The 25,389-nt window shown below is 38.3% G+C and overlaps 3 protein-coding genes and 1 non-coding gene across 5 annotated transcripts; 1 reads left to right on the top strand and 3 right to left on the bottom strand.

Annotated features, from left to right (window-relative positions):
• The first annotated feature begins 8,751 nt into the window (after window positions 1-8,751).
• On the top strand, window positions 8,752-10,273 carry LOC106404563 (protein SOB FIVE-LIKE 2). Its single transcript, XM_013845275.3, has one exon. The coding sequence runs from the start codon at window positions 9,624-9,626 to the stop codon at window positions 10,053-10,055; it is 432 nt and encodes a 143-aa protein (XP_013700729.1). The 5' UTR covers window positions 8,752-9,623; the 3' UTR covers window positions 10,056-10,273.
• A 2,861-nt stretch (window positions 10,274-13,134) lies between these two features.
• On the bottom strand, window positions 13,135-14,404 carry LOC125589275. The gene is made up of 2 exons (XM_048761816.1): window positions 13,827-14,404; window positions 13,135-13,562 (listed from the first exon to the last, which is right to left on the bottom strand). Exons 1-2 carry the CDS (start codon window positions 14,304-14,306, stop codon window positions 13,185-13,187), a joined length of 858 nt encoding a protein of 285 aa, XP_048617773.1. The 5' UTR covers window positions 14,307-14,404; the 3' UTR covers window positions 13,135-13,184.
• On the bottom strand, window positions 14,164-15,186 carry LOC106404666. 2 transcript variants are annotated; one of them, XM_048761817.1, is made up of 2 exons: window positions 14,494-15,186; window positions 14,164-14,404 (listed from the first exon to the last, which is right to left on the bottom strand). In XM_048761817.1, the coding sequence occupies exon 1, from the start codon at window positions 14,851-14,853 to the stop codon at window positions 14,509-14,511; it is 345 nt and encodes a 114-aa protein (XP_048617774.1). In that variant the 5' UTR covers window positions 14,854-15,186; the 3' UTR covers window positions 14,164-14,404; window positions 14,494-14,508. The 2 variants fall into 2 exon arrangements, with proteins under 2 accessions (XP_048617774.1, XP_022560163.2); XM_022704442.2 differs by having other exon boundaries at window positions 14,175-14,404; window positions 14,506-15,103.
• Window positions 15,187-18,916: 3,730 nt separating this feature from the next.
• Window positions 18,917-19,023, bottom strand: LOC125589352. The gene has a single exon (XR_007325540.1). It is a non-coding gene; the product is annotated as a small nucleolar RNA R71 (small nucleolar RNA).
• Between the last annotated feature and the right edge of the window lie 6,366 nt (window positions 19,024-25,389).

Consider the following 25,389-nt stretch of genomic DNA (forward strand, 5'->3'; position numbering starts at 1 on the left):
TGTAGTTGACGAAGATGAACTGCATCGTCGCGTATATCATGAAGAACTGTGCAAGCGAGATAACATGGACAACCACTGGGAACGCGGATTTCGTGTTGAGATACCGGAATTCCATGGCAGAATTCGTGGCGACAATCTTATTGATTGGCTAGTTTCAGTCGAAGAAATCCTTGAGCTCAAACGAGTGCCTCCTGGCCGTCGCGTGTCTCTAGTCGCTATGCGTTTTCGCGGATACGCTGCTTGGTTGGAGACAATTTGAAATCATGGGATACCAAGTTATGTCAGGCTGAGTTTGCGCACAACCACGCGTTGAATCGAAGCTTGGGTTTCTCACCATTCCGTGTGGTCTATGGTCTTGTTCCTCCTTGCCCTTTGGATCTCCTAACGTTACCGGATAAAACAAGACATCATGGGGAAGCTGCAGACTTCATCAACGATTTACAGGGTATTCATCAGCAGGCTCAGCGACATTTGGAGTCTTCAGCGTCGAAGTACAAGCAGGCTGCTGATTCCAACCGGCATGAAGTATTGTTTGCCCCAGGAGACTTGGTTTGGGTGTACTTAACTAAAGAATGGTTACCTTTGCGGGAATACAACAAACTGAAGTCTAAGAAGATTGATCCGGTTGAAGTGCTTGAGCGTATTAATCCTAATGCTTACAGGGTTCGGCTTCCTGCTCATTTCCGGACGTCGGATGTGTTCAATGTCAAACACTTATCACGTTTTCATGGCGATAACATCCCACCAGATTCGAGGGTGAATCCTTCCAACCCGTAGGGACCTGATGTAGCATAACACCGACATATGACGGCCTCTATTGACGTTAAGGCCCTATAATGTGTTTTCCTTTTTAGTTTGGGTTTTTACTTATATTTTCCTATTTTGTTTTGGGATTAGGATCTTCTTCTCCTATATAAGAAGATCACGTTAGTGTAATCAAGGCACCCTACTTTGAATATTGAATAAAGATTTATAGTTTTCTAAGAGCTTCTAGCAAGCACTGCGAAGAGTATCCGCGACCTATCATCTTTGTTTTTGAATTAACTTCAAGAACACGTTACCAGAGTAAGGATCAAACCCTTGATCTTTAATTCATAGCTTCCACACTCTATCACTTTTTATTAAACTAACTATCAAATTAATTAGTAGTATACAAAAGAATATTTTTTCTTTCCTTAAATAAAAGCTATGAAATTACATAATATGGTTAACATATATATGACAATTAATGATTATGAATAATACATATTTGATAACAATTTTTCTAACATTTTCTTTTAATTTTATATTATTAAAAGAAATTAAACAATCACATTAAGCATATAATAAAAAAATTCGATTTTTTCTTATATGTTATATTTTGAATTTTTAAAAACGACTATAAATTACTAAAAATGGTAAAAGTCCTACATTGAAAATTTTGTGATCAATGGTTTAATTTTTTTTGTTCAAGCAAGATACAAATGATGATCATATATCGTAGGGGTGGGCATTCGGATACTCGTTCGAGTTCGTTTGGGTATTTCAATATAAAAGTATAAAACCCACTCGGATATTTCTACACTTCGAGTCGGGTTCGGGTATTTTATGTTCGGGTTTGGATATTTTGGGCCGGGTTTGGATATTTAAATTTTGAAGAAAAAATAAATAAATGATTCATTGTTTAAGTTTTTTTTATTTAAAATATATTTTAACTGGTTTTCTAATTTTTTTAAAAATTAAACTATTAATAGGTTTGGAGATAAAACTTTAAAAATAAAATGACACTAATTTAGTTGTTGTTTTGAAATTTTAGATACAACTTTTGTTAGTACAAGAACCAAGAGCTTGATATATATTTTAAGTGAGTAGCAAATAATTTTGTTCATAATTATATGTATATTATCTAATTTTTAGCAATAAGCATCATTAATATAAATATTTTGAGTAAAATGAGAGAAGTAAAATAGAAATAGAGGGCTAAGTATACTTATGTTTGGTTATCTTCGGATATCCATTCGGGTTCGAATATTACCCGTTTGGATTTAAATATTACCAGAACTTGTGAAATAAGTAATTTGTTTTGTTGTTCTAGGATTAGATGATATTTAGACAGAGCTGGTGAATATATACTAGACATGCATTTATAATTCAACTTTGCACTTATATATTCTATAATAGCTTGATATATTAGATTTGAACACTAATCTGTTAATATAGTTTGCCGGTGATTTTTTTCAAAATTTTGATTCTTAGATATATATCTGGAGTGAAACTAATTTTTACAGATGTCCATTTTTTAAAAATTGACACTAATTTAATTCACCGAATTCATAGAAGAAGTTAAAAAAATAAACTTAACTTATATCAATAAAACAAGGACGAGAATGAAAACACAATTTTATAGAGTAAAAATGAATTCACTTATAGAGAGTCAATAGTAAACAAATCGAGAGCAGAAAACCTAATCCCCTTTGATCATTATACAATCGATGTTGCCTATTTGTCGATGTTGTCTATTTGGTTTTGGTGATTTGTGTTAGCCGCAAAACTTAATTTTCTTTTGTGCATATGAAGTCTTAAAAATAGTTAAAATGAAATGTAATATGTTAACTCTTCAACAACGATGATATGTTTAAGAGACCAACATTTATATTCGTTATTTTATAATAGATAAAGATTATAGTGTTACAAAATGTTAAAACTATTTAATAAACAAATATTATTATAAAAACTCACCTTGCGCATATGCGCGGGTAATCATTTAGTGATGTCATTATTTTCGTTCATATGATGTCTTAAAATTTTTGACAGCAAGTTTTATATTAACTGAATCAGGTAAAGAAAACCAAGACAAGATCTGGTTACAAAATGGCCCATTAGCTCACTTGGTTAGAGCATCGCGCTAATAACCTGAAGGTCTCAGGTTCAAAATCTGCATGTCATGGGCCAATTCCACGATTTTCTTTTGGAACTAAACCAATTCTACAACTTTTTTTTTTCATTTTTAAACAAAATATGGTTTTGAAGTGATTGTGCTCTTGGAACAGGTCTAAAAAAACAACGAGTCGGTTGTCGTCAATGAGTATGTGATAATGTTTCAGGCGAACATCATTGTTCATTAAGATGGTTTAACTGGCATGAGACGAAGCATATGATTGCATAGAGTGGAGCGGTTTGACAATGTTTTATGTTCTGTAATAAATACTATCATCTTGTTTAATGTGTGAGTAAAGCACATATGAAATATTTTCTTCATTAAAGGAGCAAGATGTGCCAAGAAAGAACACTCTCTCCCGCGTACCCCTTCATCTCATTACGGAGGCCTCTTTTAATTCATGTCCACGATGACAAATACAGTAACACCCGGAAAATGGCAATTAACCTTTCCTCCAAAATAAGATCTTGAAATTTGTGAACGGATATTTTGGTATCGATAAGTACTTTTTTTTTGTAACACCAAATTTATATTAAAGATCAAGGAGCGTAAGAGTTTACAACTGAAACAGAAGATTCTGGAGTCATGCTCGACGGTAAAACGAAAGTAGAAAGCATTATGAAACATAGAAAGATAAAGCCTATAAGAGGCGAGTCAAGCTCAGCAAGATGAAGAACCCCATGGAGAAGTTTCACCCTAATCCCTAAGGAGATTGTTCGCGAGAACAATTGATTGTCGAAATCGACGTTGATACACCAATGAGAAGCGACTGGATTGTTACCTGCCAAGAGCTTTTGGTGAGAAGCTCTAGGACCTTGGGCAACACCGAGAAGAAGAAGTCATATATGACTGGATTTGGTACTGAAGTTTACACGATCAGTTCTAACCTCAACAAAGCTTCTCAACGAGACTATGTGAATCTCAAAAGCTAACTTAGCCTTCATAGTGACGCTTAGGACAGGGGAGTTGGATGACGGAGTGAACGGTTCAATCGGGTCAAAACCTTGGACCTCAACATTACCATGTCGAAGCCAATAGTTTATAACCGGAATAGACCTGAGCATATTGTCATCGCACTCATTCTGGTTGAGCGTGTTTGAGTAAACGTTGGGTAAGAGGCTGAATGTTTCGGGACGGTCGAGTCTCCTTGCACAATACTTCGGATTTTTCCTCCGACTTGTTGGAGTGAGAGCACATGGCAGTGGAGGAGCGAACTGATATTTTTCGGTTTCACTTCCTAGGTGAGGAAGAAGGTGGAGACGGGGTGGACATGTTCTTGCAGTTGATGGAGATGACAGTAGGTCTACTCGGAATAGCTTATCTCCATAGAGTCCTTGGCGTTGATGCAGTGTTGGCTCGATGACTGATGCAAACACGACATTATCAAAGCCTGCAAAGAAGCTGACGATGGTTGGTGAGAGGCGCAGGTTGGAGGCGGAGGTGGTGAGCGGTTCTGGACTCCGAACTGACGAAAACGCGATGCTACACGATTGAGAGACGCCTCCTCGTCCAGAGAGGCGAAGGTTCACAGCGGTGGTGAAGGAGACTACGCCGGAGCGGCATTGATGCGCGGTGTAGTCTAGAGAGGTTAAGGGGCAGCAGGGCGGAGTCACAGCGTCAAGGAAGGGATCTGAGGTCGCGTGGAGTGGTGGAGGCGCTTTGGAGATGCAGAAACTACCAGATCTTATGAGCCTATGCTCGGGATAAGTGGATCTGATGGTTCCACTTGTATGATGAGGTACGGCGCTCAGCGTGGTAGTGGTGACGGTTCCGCCTGGTCGACATGGGAATGAGACGGTGGTGTCGTTGATGCTGGCGGAGATGAGGAGAATGGGAGGTGATGTCGACGAGGAGGGACAGGGATGATTCCAGCGAGGAGCCTTAATCCCAGAGATACAAACCTCAGATCTGGCGCTCCAGTTGAAGGGGCCGTCGCGGGAGAGGATGCAGTTAGTGGAGAAGCCGTAGTGGACTTCAAAGGAGCTGACGACAAGTCCACCGGTGTTCTTCTGAGTAGTGCTTGAGACCAAGCCACATAACCCATCTACAGCACCGACGACGAAGAAAATGAACAGAGAAGTGAACAGAGAAGTGACGAAGTTGCTGAAGACGGTGACTGGAGACATGACTGGAGATGAATGGCGACGCCGGCGAGCTGAACCACCGCCGGCGTCGAGAGATGCGGCTCCTTGGGTTCTGTGCTAGAGAGAAAAGAGGCTAGGGTGAACACTTTAATAAAATGGTATCGATAAGTACTTAAGTGGTACTTAAAATGGTCTTTATATCTCTTGAAAATCCTATTTATTTGTGATCGTACTTCTACTCCATAATCTCTTTGAAATGCATTTTATTATTTGATTCTGGTGCGGCAATACACCAGACGAAATAACAAGTATTGGATTGCTAATTATTTTAAACCATGATTAACTACAAAACTCCTTGGTACAACCTACTCGAACCAATTGAGTCATGTCTTAGAAATTTTGATGGAAAATTTCGCGAGAAGACCAACCTCTTTCTACTTTGATATGTATTTCATGCAACGGTACATTCACTTTGGAGTGAGCGTAATGGAAGAAGACATGAAGAACCGAAGAACATCAACAGGCTCCGTCTTGCCTAAGGCAAGCTATAGATCAGCAAATTGCAAACAAGATTTCTTCGATTCAAGCTATGGGAAGAACTAGATATGAGAAAAGCTATGGAAGTTTGCAGTGCATTGCTTCAAGATGATATCAAGTATTCATCAAAACCAAAACCTTTGGCTTAGTTGATACGTTTCAAAACAGAGATGCCCTATTGTAAAAATATTTTGAGTTGATTTATTTTACATTCATTCTAACTCTAAGAAAAGAAAATTAAAGATTTTGCTTATGATATGCTGAGAAACCTTTAATGTTAGCCAAAAGATGGCTTGAGAATTAATCTTCACATCCTCAATTAGGGATGGCAATTGGTACGTTAGCCCGCGGGCCTAACCCGTAAAGTCCCACTGCGGGGTGGGTTTGGGTTTACATATCTTAGGCCCGAGATCTTGCGGGTCTTGCGGGTTGGTCAATTTCGGGTATGGGTCAATGCGGGGCGGGTCGACGCGGGTTTGCGGGCCATTCTGGACCCGCATGTCTTCTTCACCAGAGACGTTTGGTGTTCAGCTCACTGACGAAAAAGGTGAGAAATGGCGACTGTAGAGGAAATTCTTGATCTTCTCTTCCACCCGTTGACTAAGGTCACCACCGGGCCTTATCTTCTTCATCGGTACCTTCTCTTCATCTTTGGTCTACAACCATACTTCTTTTCGTAGAGAGCACCACCAGAGCTTCTCTTCTTCCTCGATCTACTACCATAGCTTCTCTTCTTCCTCGTTCTTCTTACTCCATCTACCACTGTAGCTTCACCTCTTCCTCGATCTATCACCATCTACCATCTACACATGTATATGATTTCTTCCTCTCAGTATACACAAGTTAAAGTTAAATCTTTGCATGTTATTTATATCACTCGCCATTCTATACTGTAATTAGATTACAAATTTACAATCTGCTACTAAGTTACAGACTTACAGTATTGAGTTCAAGAGTTCGTTTGCTTTGTTTGACTTGACTAGTTGACTTGAAACATGATGGTTGTAGACTTTAGTGACAAAAAGTTATCAGTTTTGGTTTTTTTTTTTATGTATGAACTGTTTTGTTTGAAACTTTGATTGTTTTAAAGTTTTACTATTAATTGTCATTGGAATCAGACTGATTCAATATTACATTTTCATTCTTTAGTAGAGAAACCAAAGAAACCGTGTAGGCTAATATCATGTCTCATCTATCTTGTTTATCATCAAAAGTGTCTTCTTCATTGTCAGTGATCTTCCTCAGACTGCCTTGATTCTCTTCCCAATCGAAAGGAATCAAAGAACGTTCGGAGAAGTTTCTTTTTGCCTCTTCCTCGTACTCTCTGTACCACTCTGTGATTCTTCGTGGGCTTGTTGGTGCGCTTAAGAAGCAGCCAGTGAATTTTCTTTGCGAAGATGGAGCAGTTAAGCTCATCACTTCCATTCTTTTTTTCTGTCTTTCTGAGAACTGTTTGATTTGCGATGAGTTCTGAGATGTCTCAAGGTCAATGAGAAGACGAGAACTAATGAGGACTGCATTTTTACTACCCGCGGGCCGGACCGCAAAGTCCTATGTAGCAAATGGGGCGGGTTTGGGTAGAGGTTTAGGAACCGCGGGTTACGGCGGGCTGACCCGCAAAGATCCGCCAGAGATAGAGACCGCAGCGGGGCGGGCCACGGCGAGGCGGGTTGTCCCAATTGCCATTCCTATCCTCAATGTTGTTTCTGACAGATGTTGCCGACCTTTCTCTTCTGTAATGTATTTTACCTTCAAACCTTTGTCATGACCCACACATATACGTGAACTACTTTTACCGTAGTTTAGAATCTTAAATTCTAGGAGCGCCAAAAACGTAAACTTCAGTGATTTAATTGGTGGTCTTGTGAGACCCGCATGAATAATATAAAAATAAAACCTAACATAATAAAATCCGTCTTAATCTATTAATCTAACCAAAGACTCGAGCGTAATTGACTTGACGTTTATGAACTTATTATAAAGCGAGATGTCCTTTCACAATCTCTCCATGGGTCTTAACTTCTTCATGTTTTCATTTTTAGCTGAGTTATTATTACTTTTTGTTAGAGGTTTATATATGAATACAGTAAAAGAAAAAAAAAATTCGAAACCAGTATTCAATTATTGCACTTTTACAGAAGAGAAAGAAAACAAAAAAAATGGGCCGAGAAATCTAATCGAAAGGTATGATGTTACAGCAGAGATTTTTGTCATCTTATCTAAGATGGCAACCAAATCATGAAAAATGCTTGAAGAAGTATAGTGGTGTGTCTAATTTAAATGAGAGAAGTTTCCAAAGTGTATACACACATCCAATAATAATTTAATAATTTCACATGGGAGACTTATGAGTAAGAGACAAATGAATCCATGGGGAAGTATACCTGACAAAAGCAGGCATTCAAAGCAAAGCAAAAAAGTTTGGTGCTAAGGGACATACCCACTTTCTTCTTTACCAGCAACCAAGCAACATGGCATTTACTAATTCATTTTTGAGAAACCTATTTAGTATATTAGTTCTAAGTTCATAGACTCATCATATACTAACAAGTGAAGAAAGTAATATTCTAGAACCCATCTATATACATATGAGAGTGAAAGAGAAGCGAATCCAAAAGTACTTGAATATCAAATCATGTAATATTTCTAAATTATCTAATATATTGGCCAAAAGTACTGTCAGCTTAATCCCATTACTAATGAAATAAATATATTATTATTAGAGAGAAACAGTACACTCACTCGTGTAGGATGAATGAAAGATAGTACAAAGACCCACATGAGAAAATACAAATGAGTCTCCCAAAAAAAAAGAAGCAATTGGAGGCATTAACGATGTGTACAATTCTAATAAATCCTAATATGCATCCATTCATGAGACCCACAATGCGTATTATTATTTGTACTATGATGATCAAATTTTCATAAAGTCCAAAAACTGAATTACTTGAATGGTTAACAAGAAGGGTCAAAGTCCTACTACAACACCATACCCATTTATAACGTTATAGATGGTTTCTTCCCACTTGATTTTGCTTAGCTGTAACCAATATGAAATCCAAATGACTGAAAAAATGTAAAAGGTGAAAGCATAAACAAGAAGTTGGAAGTAATTTAATAATCTATGTTTTGTCCTTTTCCTCAAGAATAAAAAGACAGTCAGTAAATCCAGTTGGGTTACCTTCAATGGAAAAAGAAAAAGAAAAAGAAAAAAGAAACTCTATACTTTGGGAGAGAGAGAGAGAGAGAGAGGAGAGAGGAACCAAAAGGCTGCAACACTTTTTATGACCAAGACAGGACTGAGAAAAAAGAAGAGTATTAAAGGAATGAGGAAGAGGAACAGCTCCTAACCTAATTAAGAAAATAGGTTTTCATATTCCTTCTTGTTTGTTGAGTGGGTCTCATCTTATTTCAACCTAAAAAAAGCTGAATCTTTTTATTGTTGTGGGATTGATTGCAACTTAGTGAATGAGAGAGAGTGAAGTAAAAACTAGTAAATGTTATGTCTATCCTATCATGTAGTTATTATCAATAAAAAAGGGTAAGTGTTAACCAATGAGCATTGCTTATACACCTCACTTAATGGGAGAGAGTTCAAAACAGATAACTCTGGGTTGGTGGGTATTGATGTATTCTGTCTCTTCTACGGTTTGTGTTGTTTGAACCGTGTTTTGGGAACTACTATAACATTCGATTCCCTATAGATATATCTCTATAAAAGAAAGTGGTAAAGAGAATTAAATTTCTTATAGAGAAACTGTACTATTCTTCATTTCAAGAATTCGCTTACTAACATTTTCTCCTTCATATCTACTATATCTGAAAATAGCTTGTCTTGTAGTTCTTCAATTGAGGGAAAACAATGGTCTTAGAATTGCCATGTGGTGATACACACTCCTAGTATTCAATTATAAGAGTGATTCAATAGGCTCCAGCTTTTCCTGATTCTAAAACACAAGAAAAAAATATCAGAAACAAAAGACACTGAGGCTATATCAGAGGGTAAAGAGATTGGGAACAAGCTGTAAGGTACGTAACGTTTTTCAAAAAAGAAGAAGCTAAGCTAAACTATTTTTGTGTTGGCAATGGAGTCTCCAAGAAGAGGAGGTTCTGAGGAGAAGAGTAGTTGTGAATCAGGATGGACTATGTACATAGAAGACACCTTCCATGGAAACCATCACTCTGAGGTTGTCTATGAAGAATATGATGATGATGATGATTTCAATGGAAAAGAGGTCGATGATGATGGGGATGGTGATGATGATAGTAGTGAAAATGGGAGCGATGATTCGATGACTTCTGATGCATCTTCATGGCCTAGCACTCAGCATCCAAGGAACCCCAAGAATCATGCAGCTGCAAAGAAGAGCAATGCCAAACAAGTCAGTCACCAGACAAAGAACAGGGCTTGTGAAAAGTTCAGCGACGAAGAAGAGGAATCTGAGTTCAAGGCTAGAACAAGAACCACTACAACTAGTCGTGTTCAAAGTAGAGGCAAGGCGAGCAAAACCAAATAAGACTCCTCAATACATGGTTTTAGTTTCTATTGCTATATCCAATGCAAAGGGAAAAAAATATCAGAATCAAGACGTTGTAGTTGTTTACTTTCATTTGATATTTATGTGTAATTGCATCGCTTTCTTTAACAGGATTATGTTTTTGCTTAAAGCAAATCCCGTTCCTGTAACTTTATCTGCCTTGGAGCTATGCTAATAATATCTACCTTTTCTGCACATACTCCGTTCTAACACAAAAAGGGAACATTTCAATAATCCATAGCCATTGAAAAAAGCAAAACATGTACACGAACTACATATTCATTCAAACAAGTTCAGATCCAAATGATTTGAGTTTTGAATAAAACAAAGAGGTCGATGACAAAACAAGAGTTTCTAAGGTTTTACTAGGCGTGGCCCCAAAATAGCTACCACACCATAGCTTTGCCTGTTAAAAATGAGTTTCTGCTTTCAATGCCTTAACATGATTCTTTTTCTAAAAATAACAACTTACAATCACTCAAGATATGTCATTATCAACTCTCACAAAACTTTACATAACCAAAAATTCATCAAATAGTATTTTACATCAGGAAGTTATAGAATATCCAAAAAAAGAACCTGTTTGTGATATTATTCTCACCTTTTTAACACAGTAAGAACCATGTAGCTTCTTGTTCACAACTGTAAATACATGGCCAACGTTTAACCCTCAAATTTTAAATAGTTAATATGTATCGATTATTTGGCTCTATATTGTCCAAAAACATATATTCTACGGAACATTTGACCTTTAAACCGTAATTGTTTCAAGTTCTATAAATCCCAGTGTCAATTCTAAATAAATCTAAATGTATAAGAAGAGTAAGAGTTTCTACTACTAGAGATATTTTCAACTGAGAGTCAAAAGCTCAGTAACAGAGCCAATCGATGATGGATCAATACTTTGAGATAGCATGATGCATAACTGTAACTTGTAATCAATATACATTTTAAGTCTCGGAAAATGACTGAAAAGTTATTAGACTTATTGAGGCACATTGAATTGAGAGTAGAAAACAACAAAGATTTTTTAGCTGGCAGCTTGCTAAGAGAGGACCGCCTTCACGTAGATGTGATTCTCAAGTCACTTTCGAGACTGTAATCTCAAATCCACCATGCACGTGCAGAAGCAATAAACAGGTAGATGATAATGAAAGAAGGGTCGTCCAATCTAATTCTAGTGACCCACAAAATTGTGAGAGGTCGTCCAATCTAATTCTAGTGACCCACAAAATTGTGAGAGATTAAGACCCGGAAAATGCACAACACATTGGACTTGGTCTACCAAATTTCAACTTCAAGAAAACCGTAGAACCAAACGAGGAAAGGCCAAGAACCAAGCATTTCAATTAAACAAATGGCCTCTGCACACTTTCCACTGCTGTTCGAAAATGACAGCCAAGGAAAAGATTAACAAAAGGCAACCACCAATTATTAAGATTATGGAGTTCTAGTTTCAAGTCACCAAAAGCATCCCAAAACTTAAAAGAGGATGAAAATGGCAGAATTTAAACCCTTGTGTTTATCCTCACTATTCAACCAGAACAGGTCCTCGACGTAGTTTAATGAAAACATTGGTTTTACCTCTTAGATTTTAAGGAGTCAGTATACAAATATCTTTACAGCCTCAAAATTATTCAGATAATACTAAAATTTATAATAAATGTTTATAGTCCCTAAAATTTCAGGGTCGGCCATGTATTCAATCTTTGAACTCTCTCGTGAACAAGACCAATACCAATGGAATATGAGCTTGTTCGAACTAAGGAGTCTGATTCGAGTTTGCAATATAGCTGAAACCTGAAATCTGAGAATATAGATTGCCTCAAACAATATTTAGTATTTACTTCAAAATAAAATTAAAATGTAAAATATAACTTGAAGACAACTCAGTATTCCAAACTAAACAAGAACTTTAATTTCCTCCTTAGACACGCTACCACGACAGACCTTACTTTCAAAACAAATTCTCATTCTATATCCCAGATTTTCTGCTTCTTTCACTGACTAATTACAAAAGCATGTCATACCATATTGACACGTATACATAAAAGGCCAGTGATCCTTATCAACACCGAGAGCAAAAATGACAGAACTCAAACGGGTATGCATTTCCTTCTCACTAGCACTTTTACTAAGCTTAGCAATTGAATCCCACAACATAGACTAACAGAAATGGTCGGTTGGGAATCACTTTGGCTTCTATTTTCCCGGTCTCTGTATTATAGGAGCCTGTAGTCCATTTAGGTGCATGGTGCATGTGGTTATTATCCGAAAATATTGTTGTTTCAAGCATACAGGGTTCTAATGAATTTTTTGTTTGTTCATCACTCTATTTTCCACTCTATTTTGCAGTAAATTATAGAGTGGAGTTGGAGATGCTCTAAAAATAATGACTAGCTCAGGTTTAGATTTTACCATTATTCTCAGACGGTCAACTGCTCAAGGTGTCAAAACGGTATAACATTCTTATTAAAGTCGAAACTTCATGATGGAGATGGCTGAGTTATGTCAATTGCATCACTATAACGGTAGAAATCTTCGGCAAAGAGATTAGGCTTATGTGATGGTGACCAGTAGTGAAGATTTTGACATTTCCAAAAGTGTTCACGTGGAGATGAGTGTTGAATTAATCATGTCTTTTCGTAATACTTATCTCTAAATTTATTGTATTTTGTGGGCAAGAACAATTTGTACGGTTTAGCCATTCGAACTTTGATCAAATATCAAAATGTCGACAAAAATTTATTTAGAATTTTTTTTTCTTTTAATCTCTTCGCACAACATGTTAGACTTTGGTTTGCTGAAAAACTGCAGAACAAATTAAACAATTTACATTTTATAAAATAGAGATATTGAATATTGATTTAATTACTTTTGCTTTGATTTATTGTATTTATATCAAATTATTTCATAATTAGAAAAGCAAATTCTTTGTTAATTAATAAAGAAACATTTTAACCAGCCGGGTTGGGTTAGTGAGGTTTAAAGAATAACTTCAATACAGCCAATTCCCAGTTCAAGATTCTCGTTGGTTGGTGATCTAGACTGCCTTAAAGGATAAGAACATGTGGCTTTTTTTGTTCAAACCAAGCTTCCATTAGAAATTTAAAAGAGTTTTTCTCTACAAGGAGAGTACATCAAAGCCACTAAGGGCTGAACAAACCAAACATAGATTAAGCAAAAGATAGATTGACGATACACAACATTACAAGAGACCATAAAAAATAGAAAGATCTCATAATCTTCTTGAATAATTGCATACCGTGTAACCTCAAATGTCACAAACACTGCAACAAAGGCAGAGAAGAGCATCAGCCAGGAGGAAGATCCTTGCAATACTAGCGACGCTTGGCCATCCAATTCACTCCACATAGAAAGAAATATTGGGAAAAGAAACTGCTCCACAAAGGAATCCATTGGGTAATGAAATTCCTCCATAACCCGATTCACCGGGATAAGCGTATCAACGAGTTTTCCTTCAATCTGCCACCAAGAAAGATAACACGAATTAATCACAGCACCCAGAGCTGGACTGAATACACTAAGGAGACTGCATACTGCAGTAGAAGATCGCACTAAGGCGACCTGAGAGCCATCAACAGGCATAGAGGTAGAACCAAATGAAACAAAGTTCAATGGAACATTGTAATCTAAGTCCATAACCGACAAATCTGGTGCTACATACACAACAAACCTCTCAGACCATTCTACAAGAGAACAAACTGAGATTGAGGAGAGGAGACAAACCATAATAAACGGGAGAGTAAGCGAACCAACACAAGTAAGAGAAGAACAGTGACGTCTCCAAACAACAAGTCGGCTAAAAATCACACTGCATACATCACTAGCCAGATTTGGAATGTTGAAAGATGCTTGAGAAAAGGTGAATGGTGTGTCAAAGAGCCGATGAATGACGAGGCTTAAGGAAGCGTCGGAAGGGTCCGGTGGTTCCGGCGGGGAGAGAGATTCAAACGGCACAGTAGCACACGACCACGGCGGCGGTAGATCTGGAGGAAGACGGAGTCGCAACGGAGAATGCGGTAGATGGAGTGGCGATGGAGGAGACGCAGTCACCACCGGAGCCATGGGAGAGGAGACCTGCTTTATAGGGTTGGAGACTGAAGAACTGGGCTGAAGCTGAAGAGATCCATGGAAGTGGCCACACGGTGGTGGGTCGGGAGGAGGCCTGAAGAGTGACGGGGCAGGAGCAGTCCTCATCAGGAGCATGTCGGAGGAGAAGATCTGCTTCAGGAGGAGGAAGGCTGAACGGCGGAGTTGAAGCGGATGAGATCCATCAAAGCGGCGTGCATAGGGACCTGGGCCTACTGTTTTTAATAACCATGGATAAGAACATGTGGCTAATGCGTGGAAAAAAATAAAGAAACATTTCTTACAAATTATCTTTTTTTCTTACTAAATTTCTTACGAATTATCTCCGGCTAGATATTAAAACGGAGGCGCTAGGAGGAGCGGCTCTGACATGGTGGAGGAAAGAGACGAAGCAGAGGACAGAGACGATGAGAGCATAGAATCCAAATCCGAACATCAGAGAGAAACCGGCAACGATCAGATCCATCGCCGTCTGAATGCTAATTATCATCTTCACGTTCTCGAGTTGGTTACAACGTTGAGATGTATAAACTTTGTGGAAGAAGAAGAAGCAGAGAAGCCCTTTCTCAAAAAAAAAAAAAAAAAAAAAAAGAAGCAGAGAGGGTGGAAACTTTGAAAACAGAATGCGTTGCACTTGGAACAATGAAACACGCATTTGCCACATTACGTGATAAACTCCAATTATCAAAACATTTTTTTAACACAATACTATTTTTTAAACAAAAAAATCAACATCTGCGTTACAAGCAAGGACATTATCATCAACACCGTCAAGCTCTCAAACTTTCTCTACCTCAAGTATTTACACCAACATTGACTATCTATTTTGGAGGAAGAATAATATTATTGAGCCAGAAAATGATAGAGACCCATATCCTTAGATAATTTGATACATTTGGAAAACCATGAATGATAAGCTATTCAAAGGTATAGATAAAGATCCATTAGAATTAGTCAGATATGCAGAGAGTGAGTGCCAGACCTAATACAATGCAAAGGATTCTATACATGCTTTTCACATGCACATATTGTCGAAGAAACACAAGCTTTAAGCTTGGGTAATATTTATACGGTGGATGGTTCATGGACCTCTACGAATCAATTCAGTTGAATTGGATGGGTGTGGAAGGATGGCATGGGGAAGATCCAACTTATGGGGACAACGAACTTAAGGAGGCGTGAGACAGCACTACATTCCGAACTGGAAACGTCAAGATGGGCAATGGAGAGTATGCTACAACACTCGACATGTTAGAGATTTGAGACGGATTGCAAAAACCTGATTGCAATGATAGTGGATCCACAAGCGTGGCCAAATTTCTCAACCGAGCTGGAGGTCATTCAAATTCTCGAGATATGCTTTCCGGACTTCAAAATCAACTACTTCCCAATGATGCAAAAGGGAATTTTTGATTTGCTAACTAGGAATGCCCGTTCTTTTTATAGATCTTTGTGCTTTATTAGTTGTTCTATTCCGGTCTGGTTACCCAGATCACCTCAAGTTTGAATAATAGAATAGCAGTTTGTTGTTAAAAAAAAATCAAATTAATATAAAATGTAAAATAATAAAAAATACAAGAAAAAAAGAAAGGGATCTGATATTAAATGAATTAAATTTGGATAGAGATCAACACAAAATATAGCATCTCTAGCCTCTAGTATAGATGTCACAAATAAAGAACAAACTTTCGTAGTTTTCAAAAAACGAAAAAAAAACATACTTTAGTAAAAATAATGATAATTGTTTTATATTTTCATTATTCTTAAGACAAGTAAAAAACATGTCCTATAAAACTGCAATTAATAAAAACATGTCTTAAATTCCAATGAACTAAAAATTGGTTGATATGTGTGGCAATAGAATGTGTATAGAATGAATAGAATGTGTTATTGATATGCGTGGTAAAGCGCCTGTATTTATACAACCATGAAATCCTAAATAGCTAAGGATTTTGAAAAACTACATCATTATCTTGATGTTTGTTAACTATCATTATTTTAGGATATGAATGGTGACTAAGGAATGACGAAGAATAATTCATTTCTTAACGTTCCAAAAAAAATTATTATTTACAAGGAATAGTTTTTACTTTTCATTTCGTCTCATTCTTTTTTTTAGTAAAAAAAAATTATTCTTTGTTTAATTTAAAAAAATAACAAAAAAAAATTTTCCTATTATTTTATTTTTCTACATTCATTTTTTATTCGTTCTTTTTGTTTCCAGAATGATCACCGGTCGAATCTTTAATGTAAATAAGAATTATCCTATATAAGCTATTAGTTATCTTATTAAAACACAGAAAAATATGAATCAACATCAAAATACAAGTGAGTGGAAAGAACCAAAATCTACAGAAATTGCTGTTCTGATCTAGTATCAATGTTTATGGTGAACGTATTCCACTTTATATAACAAGATATATAATAACAAGATATATAAACCAATCCTATCATATATGGATATGGCCGACTTTACAAAATTAAAGTACAATAAGCCGTAAAGCCCAACCATTATTCAAACATATAACATGAGTCTATGGCATGATGTTAGGAGTTTTCAAGGCTCTTAAGACAAATATTGTAGTATAGTGATTGTCGAACCAGTTCTGAGGGATATCAAAGCACTGAGAATGCAAGTACTCACTTAATCTAAGTGCAACCAATGATTTAGATGGGTTTTAAACTACTACTAATACTAGAAAGCAATAACAAAATGATACTTTCTTGACTAAGGGAAAAGAGAACTCATGGGCATAGGGATTAGACCTTAGGTGATCAAGTATCGACATTGGGCGAGCAAGGCATGGGAGCGACCAGTCTGGAGCGACACCACCAAGTCGCTCTGATCACCCTACTGGAGCGACCTAACCAGAGCGACAGGGAGAAGTCGCTCGCGGTTTCATCACTCGGAGACGCGAGAACGAGCCCGGAGCGACCCCTCGGAGCGACACAGCGAGGTCGCTCCAGCTGGAAGCGACGTTATGGGAGCGACAGGGAGAAGTCGCTCGCGGTTTCATCACCCGGAGACGCGAGAACGAACCCGGAGCGACCTCTCGCAGCGACACAGCGAGGTCGCTCCCGAAGCCTAGAGCGACTTGTCGGAGCGACGGGCTGAGGTCGCTGCGCGTTTTATTTCTACTCGAACTTGTGATTTCTCAAGGGCCTTTTGGTCATTTCATTATGCACGTTTTTATTTTCTAAACCTATGTTTTAATACTCTAGGAGCCAGAAGAGGGGGATCATCTTTGTTCTTAGAAAAACCACCAAAAACCTTTGGAAAGTCATCTTTTTGAATCAATTGATCAATTTATTATTGAGAATTCTGTGTTCTTATCTATTTCCTGTGTTTCTCTACATGATTAATCTGAAATCCAACATGGGTTTAAGAGGAATCATGGAGATTAGTGAGTAATCACCTTTTGAATTCATGGGTTAGGGAGATTAAGGGTGATTAGGTTAGTTCTAGGATGTTTTAGTGTAGATCATTCTTGTTCCTTGCTAGTAGAGTATTCCTAATGCATCTTCTGAGTTGGCCACTCAAAAGTTGATCAATAGGCATTTCCCACCCGAAAGGTGTTTGATGAAATGCCTGAGACAACTCTCCTAGGCTTATAGTATACTTTGCCAAAGACATTTGTTGTTAAAGGTGCTAAGATAGCTAATAGACTTGTTAGTAATGATTGCTTTCATATTATTCAACCAAAGACATTTGATGTTTGAGATATGTTAGTAAATAAGCATTTATCTAGACATAGAGCTTGCTTAGAATTGTGTCTAGGCTTAAGGTTGATAGTTTGATTGATCATTTGCCATCCTTAGTTCAATACTTGATCACCCAAGGTCTAATCCCTATGCCCATGAGTTCTCTTTTCCCTTAGTCAAGAAAGTATCATTTTGTTATTGCTTTCTAGTATTAGTAGTAGTTTAAAACCCATCTAAATCATTGGTTGCACTTAGATTAAGTGAGTACTTGCATTCTCAGTGCTTTGATATCCCTCAGAACTGGTTCGACAATCACTATACTACAACATTTGTCTTAGGAGCCTTGAAAACTCCTAACATCAAATTGGCGCCGTTGCCAAATTCTGAGTAGATTGAACATTGAGATTTAGTCACTTACTTGAGACTAAGTCATTTTTTTTTTGTTACTGATTCTTCTTCTTCACCTACCTTTAACTTTCAGGTGTATGAACTTGAGGAGCAGGGGTCCATCAAACCTAGTTCCAATAGTAGCAGACATCAGAGCTTTCGAGAGGGAGTGTGCTAGAGCTAGAAGAGAAGAAGAACAACAAGCCCACTTGCAGAGATTGGATATTGATATGGCAGATCCACCGCAAGGGGCAGAACACCAACCGCGAGCAGCTCGACCCATTGGTACTTATGACCGGCCCAACATTCTTGGTCATAGACTAGGAATCCGAGCACCGGCTGTGGCAGCCAACAACTTTGAGGTCAAGTCAGGACTCCTCAACGTGATCGAGAACAACAAATATCATGGCTTGGCTTTAGAAGACCCTTTCGATAACTTGGACAGGTTCGACAGCTACTGTGGGTTGTCAAAAACCAATGGTGTGTCAGAGGATGCCTTAAAGCTGAAGTTATTCCCTTTCTCTTTGGGGGATAAGGCACGTCAGTGGGAGAAGTCTCTACTCAGCGACTCTATCACTACTTGGGATGAGTGCAAAAGAACATTCTTGGAGAAATTCTTCTCATCCTCAAGAACTGCTAAGTTGAGAAATGAGATCTCCAGTTTCCAACAGAAGAACTTAGAAGACTTCAGTGAAGCCTGGGAGAGATTCAAGGGCTACCAAGCTCAATGCCCACACCATGGTTTCTCTAAGGAGAGCTTACTGAGCACATTCTATCGTGGTGCTCTTCCTAAGTACAGGGCCATACTGGATACAGCTAGCAATGGGTTCTTCTTGGGGAGAACTGAGGAAGATGCAGAGGAGCTGGTTGACAACATGGTAAAGAGTGATGCAGTTTACAGTGGAGACCACGACAGAAACAACCGAACAGATGATAAGCAGACGAGGAAGGAGTTGAAAGCTCTACAGGATAAGATAGACATCCTCCTTGCTGATAAAGCCACACAAGAGCAGCTGCACTTTGTTGGTAACCCAAGCCAAGATACACCACCTGTTGTCCATGAGGTTGAGGGTTTGGAAGGTCAGGAAGAGTTGTGTTTCATCAACAACAATGGTAGCTGGTACAAAAAAGAGCCCAACTTTCAGTACAACAACTACCAACAGAAATCCTATCCCAACAACCAACAGAGTGGTTATCCGCCTAGAAACAACCAGCAAGGCAGCTATCAACCTCAGCAAAACCCCTCATCTGGCTCCCCTGCTCCTCAAGAGAGCAGCACTAACACCCTGCTGAAACAAATCTAAAAGTCTCATACTAGAAGTGAGAAGCATGTTGGTTATGAGTTGAAGAACCTTCATTCCAAGATTGATGGGAGCTACAATGAGCTCAACAACAAGTTTTCACATCTTGCTTCTACAGTCAAGAATTTAGAGAATCAGTTTGCTTCCATGAACACTCACCAGACTCGCCAGCAAGGATCTCTACCTGGAAAATCTGACCAAAACCCCAAGGAGGCCAAAGCTATCACCCTTAGGAGTGGTAAGCAGTTACCTCCTACAACCCTCACCAGAGATGCTGAGAAACTAGGTGAGGAGGTGGCCATCAACTTAGATGATGAAGTGGTGATTGTTGATGAGAAAATCAATGATGAAATCTTGGAGAAGATTGTGGAAGCCAAGGGTAAAGGAAAGGTTGGGGAAGCGAAGAAAACAGTGAAAGATGGTGAAGTTCTTGCTCCAGCAAGTGAGAATTCTTTTGTTCCTCCTCCCTACGAACCCAAACTACCATTCCCTGGTAGATTCAAGAGGCAGCTGCTAGAAAAGTACAAGGCTTTGTTTGACAAGCAAATGACTGAAGCTCAGGTTGCAATGCCTATCATCGATGCTTTCATGTTGATTCCTCAATACAACAAGTTCCTGAAAGATGTTGTAGCTGAAAAGAAGAAGGAAATGGAAAGCATGATGATTCTTACCCATGAGTGCAGTGCCATCATCCAAAGGCTTGATGTTCCAGAGAAGTTAGAGGATCCAGGATGCTTTACACTACCTTGTGCTCTTGGACCTATGGTATTTGAGAAATGTCTCTGCGATTTGGGAGCTAGTGTCAGTGTGATGCCTTTGTCTGTTGCAAAGAAGCTTGGATTCACTCAGTACAAGAAGTGTAAACTCTCTCTGGTGTTAGCTGATCGTTCAGTGAAGTACCATGTGGGCATCTTAGAGGACCTACCTGTGAAGATTGGAAGGTATGAGATACCTACAGATTTTGTGGTGCTTGAGATGGGTGAGGAGGCTCAGGACCCATTGATTCTTGGAAGGCCATTCTTAGCTACAGTGGGAGCAATTGTTAAGGTGAAAGAGGGCACGATTGATCTCCATTTGGGTAAAGGGCATGTTCTCCACTTTGACATCAAAGAGAAAATGAAGAAACCAACTGTGTTCGGGCAAGTCTTCTACATTGAAGAGATGGACACTCTTACTGATGCGCACCTTGAAGAGTTACCACCTGACGACGACGAGGAGGGAGCATCTCCCTCTACTCATTCTCCATAGAAGGTAACCCACTACTTTCCCTTGTATATACCATTTCGTTTTTGCATATTAGTTTTCTCTTTTTGGGTATCTCTCTCTCCTTGACAACACAGAGACTGTGTTATTTAAGTTTGGGGGAGGTACCAAGTATTTGATCACGTTTGCTTTGATGATTTTGAGTCTCATGCATTGCATTATACATATATATTTGCATAAAAAAAATTCATTTAGTTTGCATCATTAGCACTTCTAGGAGAGTCTAGAGCATATAGGTTGCATTTACTTGCATTGGGAGCAATGAGTTGAAATGCCTTGTAAAGAACACTACTTGCACCTGAATAGCTTATGCACCTCTCAAAAACACTTGTATGCTTCGACCCTTGAAGACTCTTCCTGAAACTTGTTGATTGTTGAAACTCAGTCTTTGAAGCCAACTACAACCTTATTTGAACTGAACGAACTTAATGCTTCTTGCTCATGGTCCCTTGCGTACTGAGTCATGACTATATACACTTGAGTTGTCACATCTTTTATGCCATTCTTTTTTACAAACTCTAGTGGTAGACCACTCCCAAAACCTTTCCTTCCTTTTAAGCTTTCATTGTTTGATGAGTGAGGCCTTCTTCGGAAAGTTTTACATGTGCATAATGTTGAGAGTATCGGGAACGATAATGCTTGATCTTCATTTTTGCTGGATTGGACACTCTATTGTCTAGCTATAGGTGGGAGGGTGAGCGTTGTAATCATGATTTGGGAGAAATAAAAAGAATAGATTCTTGTGCTCAAGTGAATTGATTTATTGGGATAAATAGAGAACCTCCAGCTCTAGTTTTGAAAAATCTTGGCCCCCAACCTAAAAAAAAAAAAAAAAAAGGGAATAATAAATAAAAAAAAAAAAAAAGGTTAGCAAAGTTGTTAGGAGCTGAGAGACATTTTGAGGTTGTGAAAAATTCCTTATAGATTTCAAGGAAAAAGAGCTGATGTTTTTAGAATCTTTTGGTGAGAGGTGTGAGTTGGGTTTGACATTTGAGAGTGAATGTGTAACTTATATGTTTGAGAAAATGGTAGAACAATGGAGATTGAGCATTGTATGCATGAGTTGGTCCCTTTCTTAGATATATTATGTGCAATGTCAAGGCTACTTGTTTTGAGAGTAAACCACCTTAAAGATCATATGTTTTGAACCTCTTGAATCACTTGAATAAAAGCCTTCCCTTACCCAACCAAATGACTTGGGCCAACTGACCATTTGCAAGAATTCACTTGATATCTTATGCTTAATGAATGTGAGAGTTGGCAGATTTGAATGTGTGGATGCTTGATGATGAGTGTAGGGACAAAAGGAGTTGAGATAGGCCTAGAGAAGCTAGAGTGTAATAAGAGAGTGGGCTAATTGTGTTTGCTAGTGGTGTTTCTTTTGGCTATGAGCTCCCACCTTCAACCTCTCTCCCTATGAATTCTAGAAAGTTCACTTGTGGACAAGTAAAGAACAAGTTTGGGGGAGTTGATATTTTGCATATTTTTATTGTTTTATCCATTCATCCATGTGCATTTTGATCATATAGATTAGGATTTAGCCATGTTTAGGTTGCATTTTGCAAACATGAGTCCTTATCAGGTATTGGAGTACCACATGGAGTTCTTGGAGACACTTGGAGGCATTTGGAGCTAAAAAATGAGTGTTTAGAGTGGTCATTGGGCGAGCAAGGCATGAGAGCGACCAGTCTGGAGCGACACCACCAAGTCGCTCTGATCACCCTACTGGAGCGACCTAACCAGAGCGACAGGGAGAAGTCGCTCGCGGTTTCATCACTCGGAGACGCGAGAACGAGCCCGGAGCGACCCCTCGGAGCGACACAGCGAGGTCGCTCCAGCTGGGAGCGACGTTATCGGAGCGACAGGGAGAAGTCGCTCGCGGTTTCATCACCCGGAGACGCGAGAACGAACCCGGAGCGACCTCTCGCAGCGACACAGCGAGGTCGCTCCCGAAGCCTAGAGCGACTTGTCGGAGCGACGGGCTGAGGTCGCTGCGCGTTTTATTTCTACTCGAACTTGTGATTTCTCAAGGGCCTTTTGGTCATTTCATTATGCACGTTTTTATTTTCTAAACCTATGTTTTAATACTCTAGGAGCCAGAAGAGGGGGATCATCTTTGTTCTTAGAAAAACCACCAAAAACCTTTGGAAAGTCATCTCTTTGAATCAATTGATCAGTTTATTATTGAGAATTCTGTGTTCTTATCTATTTCCTGTGTTTCTCTACATGATTAATCTGAAATCCAACATGGGTTTAAGAGGAATCATGGAGATTAGTGAGTAATCACCTTTTGAATTCATGGGTTAGGGAGATTAAGGGTGATTAGGTTAGTTCTAGGATGTTTTAGTGTAGATCATTCTTGTTCCTTGCTAGTAGAGTATTCCTAATGCATCTTCTGAGTTGGCCACTCAAAAGTTGATCAATAGGCATTTCCCACCCGAAAGGTGTTTGATGAAATGCCTGAGACAACTCTCTTAGGCTTTTAGTATACTTTGCCAAAGACATTTGTTGTTAAAGGTGCTAAGATAGCTAATAGACTTGTTAGTAATGATTGCTTTCATATTATTCAACCAAAGACATTTGATGTTTGAGATATGTTAGCAAATGAGCATTCATCTAGACATAGAGCTTGCTTAGAATTGTGTCTAGGCTTAAGGTTGATAGTTTGATTGATCATTTGCCATCCTTAGTTCGATACTTGATCACCCAAGGTCTAATCCCTATGCCCATGAGTTCAAAAGGTGATTACTCACTAATCTCCATGATTCCTCTTAAACCCATGTTGGATTTCAGATTAATCATGTAGAGAAACACAGGAAATAGATAAGAACACAGAATTCTCAATAATAAACTGATCAATTGATTCAAAGAGATGACTTTCCAAAGGTTTTTGGTGGTTTTTCTAAGAACAAAGATGATCCCCCTTTTCTGGCTCCTAGAGTATTAAAACATAGGTTTAGAAAATAAAAACGTGCATAATGAAATGACCAAAAGGCCCTTGAGAAATCACAAGTTCGAGTAGAAATAAAACGCGCAGCGACCTCAGCCCGTCGCTCCGACAAGTCGCTCTAGGCTTCGGGAGCGACCTCGCTGTGTCGCTGCGAGAGGTCGCTCCGGGTTCGTTCTCGCGTCTCCGGGTGATGAAACCACGAGCGACTTCTCCCTGTCGCTCCCATAACGTCGCTCCCAGCTGGAGCGACCTCGCTGTGTCGCTCCGAGGGGTCGCTCCGGGCTCGTTCTCGCGTCTCCGAGTGATGAAACCGCGAGCGACTTCTCCCTGTCGCTCTGGTTAGGTCGCTCTAGTAGGGTGATCAGAGCGACTTGGTGGTGTCGCTCCAGACTGGTCGCTCCCATGCCTTGCTCGCCCAATGACCACTCTAAACACTCATTTTTTAGCTCCAAATGCCTCCAAGTGTCTCCAAGAACTCCATGTGGTACTCCAATACCTGATAAGGACTCATGTATGCAAAATGCAACCTAAACATGGCTAAATCCTAATCTATATGATCAAAATGCATATGGATGAATGGATAAAACAATAGAAATATGCAAGATATCATGGCACACTTCACACATTAATAAAAAAATATTAGACGGTGTTATTTAATCATGTATTTTAATAGAGTTTAAATCTAAATATAATACACTTTTATTTGAATGATGATTAAAAATTTTATTTTAAAATCTAGTAAAGGATTTAAATCATGTTTTTAAAATCTACTGTTATTCAATTTTTTTTAAAAAAAAATTTTGGATTGATTTCAAATCATTTTTTATGGAATCTCATGAATAAATGATTGAACTTAAAATCCAATGCACACTGCAGAGATTTTAGAATCCACCAACTTAAACTATCTTAAAATTATAAAATTTGATAGATTACAAAATATTAGTAACTGATTTTAAATCACTAATTGAATAACTACCTAATTATTTTGACAGAATTATATAGGATTCGATAGATTTGTTTTTCCTTCAGTCACCAATTTACTTATTTTTGACCATGAACCGGTTAGTTGGGTTGGGCTAATAATTGGTTCGACCATGAACCGGTCATGTAGCCGGGTTAGATCTTAGAGTTATTAAACTGATAAAAACTATTAAAACTATCAAAAATCTATAAACTATCCCTATCAACATAAAAAATAGTTTATATTTATAATGTTTTATGTTTTAAATTCATTTATATTTTAATTATGTATCATATTTACTAACATTACTTTTAAATTTATACACTAAAAATATATTAAACTAGATTATTGAACCATGTTTGACCCGGTCGAACCATATTGAACCGTGACCCAAAAATTATCCGATTCAGCATCCGACCCAATTTTAAAAACACTGGTTTCAACTGACGTATTCTCCTTTGACCACATATTTACTTAATTTTATCATATTTAATATGGATTTGATAGATTTTTTTATCCTCTGGCCACAGATTTAATTAGAGTTTGGCAGATTTTTTTAATTTTAATGACAAATTTAATAATTCTTTAGCTACAGATTAATTAAATTCTACTTAACCGAACTGGTTGCTGAAAACT

This window comes from Brassica napus, chromosome C6 (genome assembly GCF_020379485.1).
Source record: "Brassica napus cultivar Da-Ae chromosome C6, Da-Ae, whole genome shotgun sequence".
Taxonomy (NCBI): Eukaryota; Viridiplantae; Streptophyta; class Magnoliopsida; order Brassicales; family Brassicaceae; genus Brassica; species Brassica napus.